The 5,140-nt window shown below is 41.4% G+C and overlaps 1 protein-coding gene across 1 annotated transcript; it reads right to left on the reverse strand.

The window, feature by feature from the left end:
- Window positions 1–283: 283 nt before the first annotated feature.
- Window positions 284–1,228, reverse strand: OR10W1 (olfactory receptor family 10 subfamily W member 1). The gene has a single exon (XM_077748925.1). The coding sequence runs from the start codon at window positions 1,226–1,228 to the stop codon at window positions 284–286; it is 945 nt and encodes a 314-aa protein (XP_077605051.1).
- Between the last annotated feature and the right edge of the window lie 3,912 nt (window positions 1,229–5,140).

Consider the following 5,140-nt stretch of genomic DNA (forward strand, 5'->3'; position numbering starts at 1 on the left):
CTATTGAATGAGCCCCCTCTTTCCAGCCAACACCTGAGATGCAGTATTATACTTGCCACTTTCTGTTGTTATGCACATTTGTTAATTTCCTTTCTAGAGGAGATTACTGAGTAAAATAGTAAAAAAGTTTTAAATGTCTCTGACCCACATAGCTAAATAGCATCCAGATAATTTATATCATTGTTTTTAAAGATTACTTTTAACATTAACTGGGAGAAATTCCAGTTGCATGGCGATTTGCATGTGCTGGAACCAAACCCTTGCCTGAAGATTGTGCCCTCCCCTAGCTGTTCCCAGAGAGGCAGTTCCTGGTCAGAACTCTCCCCAAGGTCCCCTTCATTTCACGGTTTCTCAGGGTGTAGATAAGTGGGTTGAGCAGTGGGGTTCCCAGTGTGTATACCAGAGAGATGAACTGATCTTGCTTGGGGTCATAGCTGGAGTTGGGGCGCAGGTACATGAAGGCACAGCAGCCATACTGCAGCAGGACCACGGAGAGGTGAGAGGAGCAGGTGGAGAAGGCCCGGTGGCGGCCAGCTGCCGAGTGGATCTTGCGCACAGCAGCCACGATGAAGGTGTAGGAGGTGGTAATGAGGAAGAAAGGCATGGCAATGGCCAGCGTGGCCGCCACCAGCACTGCCTGCTCATGGATGTGGCTGTTGGCACATACGAGTCGCATCACTGGTGGCACATCACAAAAGAAGTGCTCGATAACCCGCACCTGGCAGAATGGCAGCGAGAAGATGAAGGCCACCAGTTGTAAGGACAGGAACAAGCCAATGAGCACGGAGGCCACCACCAAGTGGACACAGAGGGTTAAAGTCACAGTGAGCGGGTACTGCAAGGGGTGGCAAATAGCAACATACCGGTCATAGGCCATGGCAGCCAAGAGGAAGCAGTCGGCGCTGCCAAGCCCAATGAAGAGGATCATCTGAGTGGCACAGCCCAGCAGGGTGATGGTCTTCCCTGACTGTAGGGTGTTGGCCAGGATGTGAGGCACCACCACAGCAGTGTAGCATATTTCTATTCCTGAGAGGCTGCCCAGGAAGTAGTACATGGGTGTGTGCAGGCGGGCTGCTGCCCGGATGGCCACCACAATTAGGACATTCCCACCGATGATCAGGCTATAAACCAGGCTGACCCCAAGGAAGAAGAAGATGCGGAGCTCTGGGTGAGAGGGGTAGGCCAGAAACACAAATTCCATCAACACTGAGCGATTTCTCCAAGTCATTGAGCTAACGAAGTTTCTCTGCTGAGAGTTACAAAGCAGGAGGGAAAATCAGACCAACAATATATTTAGTTCACACTCTTGAGCCATGTTCTCATCTGATCAAGTCTGGAGTTAGAAACTTAAAATTATTAAGACTAATTCTCTCTTTTCCTCTTTTACCAAGTCTCTTCACATAAATATCTACAACTTAATTTCTAAGTGCCAAGAGTTGGCCTGAATTGTATAAAAAAAATTTTTAAGGAAAAGAAGCAGAGGAAGTTTGTAGCACCTGAAACAATTTTTAGTAGAAGTGGAATGAAAATTAATTAATTCACAAGAAAGTGTCAAGGAATTCTTGAAAGCAGGGGTCAGTCATTAAGGTGAGGGTGGGAAGATATTTATTCACTCATTCATTCACTCATTCATTTATAGGCAATGCCTCCTGAGGGATTGCCTCAGGTATATATGGCTGTACCACTGAAAATCTAGTCGTAAGACGGAAATTGAAGAAAAAAACAATGCCCATGGACAAAGAGCTCACATAGGTCTGAGATGGACAGTGTCAGGGATGAGCCTCCCACTCCTGATTTCTCTATTCATTCCTAATCAAAAGAAGTGCAGGACATGAAGGAAACAGGGAGTTTTATCATAGGGCTCCTCCTGGCTTGTGGCAGTATGGGGAACTATGTGATCATAAGCTGTTGGAGATCTAAGAATCTTCCTGTGGGTCTGGGGGTGAATAGGAGAGACAAAGTCAGTCTCCCATCTATTTCTCTTCTCTTCTAAGGAGCTGAAGGAAAATCCAGCCTCCTGGATTTCTTGCTTCCTTGAACACCTTGTGATGAACAGACAAAACTCTCAAAGGGCATCCATTCCGCTATTTTCCCAAGATCAACTCATAGTCAAGAAGGTCGAAAAGAGGGGACATATGATCTCGTTTCAACTTGCCCATTTTTAAAAATATTTATGTATTTATATATATATATAGAGAGAGAGAGAGCGAGAGCACATGGGGAAGGGGCAGAAAGAGAGAGGGAAAGAGAGAATCCCAAGCAGGCTCTGTGCTGTCGTCACAAAGCCCAGTATGGGGCTCCAACCCATGAACCGTGAGATCATGACCTGAGCCAAAATCAAAAGTCAACTGACTAAGCCATCCAGGTGTTCCTCAGGGTTCCCATTTTCAACATTAATTTTTTTTTTTAAATTTTTTAATGTTTTATTTATTTCTAGGAGAGAGAGAGACAGCGTGAGCAGGGGAGGGTCAGAGAGAGAGGGAGTCACAGACTGAAACAGGCTCCAGGCTCTGAGCTGGCAGTCAGCACAGAGCCCGACGCGGGGCCCGAACCCACGAACCGCGAGATCATGACCTAAGCGAAAGTCGGACGCTTAACCGACTAAGCCACCCAGGCGCCCCTCAACATTAATTATTTATGATGAGCTTTGAAGAAAAATCTTAAGCCAGAAGCACCACACCAGTACTAACTGTGCATGTAGACCCAGCTCCATGTCACAAGCCTAGGGAAAAATGTGACCAGACTGTCCCAAATATGCAGAGCACCTGGGTCAAGAACGAGTCTGTTGTTTTTCCAACTGCTGACCAGCAGTGTCCAGTTCCTATTAATTCTCTCTTCTTCTTCTGAACTTCGGTCATGCTTTGAATGATTTTTAATATCACCTGTCCTATTCAACATTTTATTAAAACACTAGGAGTAGAGGGCGTGCATCCGTGTGAAATCAGTTTTGAAATTAAATGATGTGGTTTCAATAATCCCAAGTCCTGGCTCTGCGATGCTGGGCAATATATAATTTTTCTGAGTCCTACTTCCTTTATTTTACAAATGGGGATAATAATTATACTTAGTTCTAAGGGTTCTTGTTTGGATTAAAAGAGATCATTATGTAAAGTTTCTACCACAATGCATAGCCCATCGCAAGAGCAGTTCAATAACAGATAACCATCATTATTATTCATAAGTTCAAGAGCAGACATCTGCCCTTATTTACATTTTCATCTCTCATATCACCAAGCCCAATGTACAAATTATAGACATTTGATAAATATATGTTGTATGGATAAATATACTATGCAAAGCATGCCACTTATACTTTTTTTCCACTTTCTCTTTCACTTTTAAGGTGATTTCATAATCAAATAGTCTGTTTAAGAGCAAGCCTCCATGGAAAACAACTTGGTAACGAACATTAGGGCTTCCCTGTGGAAAATATCCTGTCCCTCAAGAACATAACAAGTAGAAGGCCATAGCAAACACATCTAGGGCTAGTTTCCCACTTACGTTTGATAGAGGGCTTTGGAATCTGTGTGATAATGATGACTTTACAACATTTTATGATAGCCGCACTGCTGTCATTATAATAGTGCTCTCCAAGATCTGTAATAAAATATTTATAAGTGAGTTATCTATAGGGCACGAATTCTTCATGCTGGAGAGAACCTCAGAAATTACCTAGTTCAGTCCTCTGTCAGATATTTGAATTTTCCATACAATACCTGAACATCAGGTCCACTTCAAAGCCTCCAGAAATTCATTACTTCCTGACTTGCTAGTTTTGTTGTTGGATAGCATAATTCCCTAAAATTCTTTTCTTGTAATGCCGGAAACCTGCCTCTGTAACCTCTACATTTCATTCTGTTCCATGTCATGGGGACATTTTTTAATGAAACACTTCTGGAACTAAGAGCTTTTATCATGCAGCCCTAAATTTTCTTCCCATTTTCCTTTTGGTGTTCCTTGAACGACATAGTTGTGTTATGTCTCAGTTTTAACTCTGGAAATGCTTTCATTTTTGTTGTTGTTGTGTTTTGTTTTGTTTTTGAGAGAGAGAGAAAGCACGAGCAGAGGAGAGGCAGAGGGAGACAGAGAGAACCTTAAGCAGTCTTCATGCTCAGCCTAGAGCCTGACGCAGGGCTCAATCCCATGACCCTGGGATCATGTCCTGAGCTAAATTCAAGAGTCAGATGCTCAATCAACAGAGCCACCCAGGTGCCCTGGAAATGGTCTAATTTTAAATAACTTACTTAGAAATATGCTGCATGGGACACATCACAGGGATGGTCAAGTACAAAAAGATCTGAGTATCAGCTAATCTGCCCATTGGCAGTCTATTGCTTCAGTCTAACCAAAATTAGATTCATCCACTATATTTCACTGTTTTAATAGTCTGCTCAGACATGGACTGATGTAGCTCCCTGGATGATAAAACTGTAAACATTATTTTTTCATTTTCAGAGAAGCAAAACATATTCATCATCCCTTTAACTGTGGTTCATTGCTCTAGTCTGTTGAGACTGACATTTTAAAAAATCTTCAATTTGTGACTTTACATCTTAACTATCCTTCCTGCAGTCACTCATATTTATTTTTATTGAGTAAGCGCTAAACCCCACATACAATGGTGCTCCCTTACCAAGCACTTGTACATGCTAAAAAGAGACATTGTTAAAGAATCTGGTATATAAATATAAATATATATATAAGTATATATAAATATATATAATATATACCAGATTCTGATTTATATTATAAATATGAATATATGTTTTATCTTTTCTATATTATATTATGTTATATTATATATAAAATATAAAAATATATGTACATGTATACCATAAAATTTTATGTAGATAAATCTCTGACTAAGTGCAGTAAAGAAGGTGTTACAAGATTATACAACATGTGGCTCTGGCATAGTTTGTGATTAAGGCATTCTGAAAAGGGTTCCTTGAGGAAGTAATATTTAAGCCTCAATCTGAAAAATAGAATTAATTAGGAGAAGAACGATAGGCAGAGTAAGGGGGTCGATATTCTGGACAGATGAAAAAGTGGATTGTATGGTTCAAAGAGAGTGAAACTTATAATCACACATCATCAACTTGTTATTCCAAGTTGTTCCTAAACATATTGCACAGTAGAG

Source organism: Crocuta crocuta, unplaced genomic scaffold, assembly GCF_008692635.1.
Source record: "Crocuta crocuta isolate KB4526 unplaced genomic scaffold, BGI_CrCroc_1.0 scaffold323, whole genome shotgun sequence".
Classification (NCBI taxonomy): domain Eukaryota; kingdom Metazoa; phylum Chordata; class Mammalia; order Carnivora; family Hyaenidae; genus Crocuta; species Crocuta crocuta.

Excerpts from the sequence above, each read along its gene's own strand:
- OR10W1 (XM_077748925.1), bottom strand. The coding sequence starts at position 1,228 with ATGACTTGGAGAAATCGCTCAGTGTTGATGGAATTTGTGTTTCTGGCC.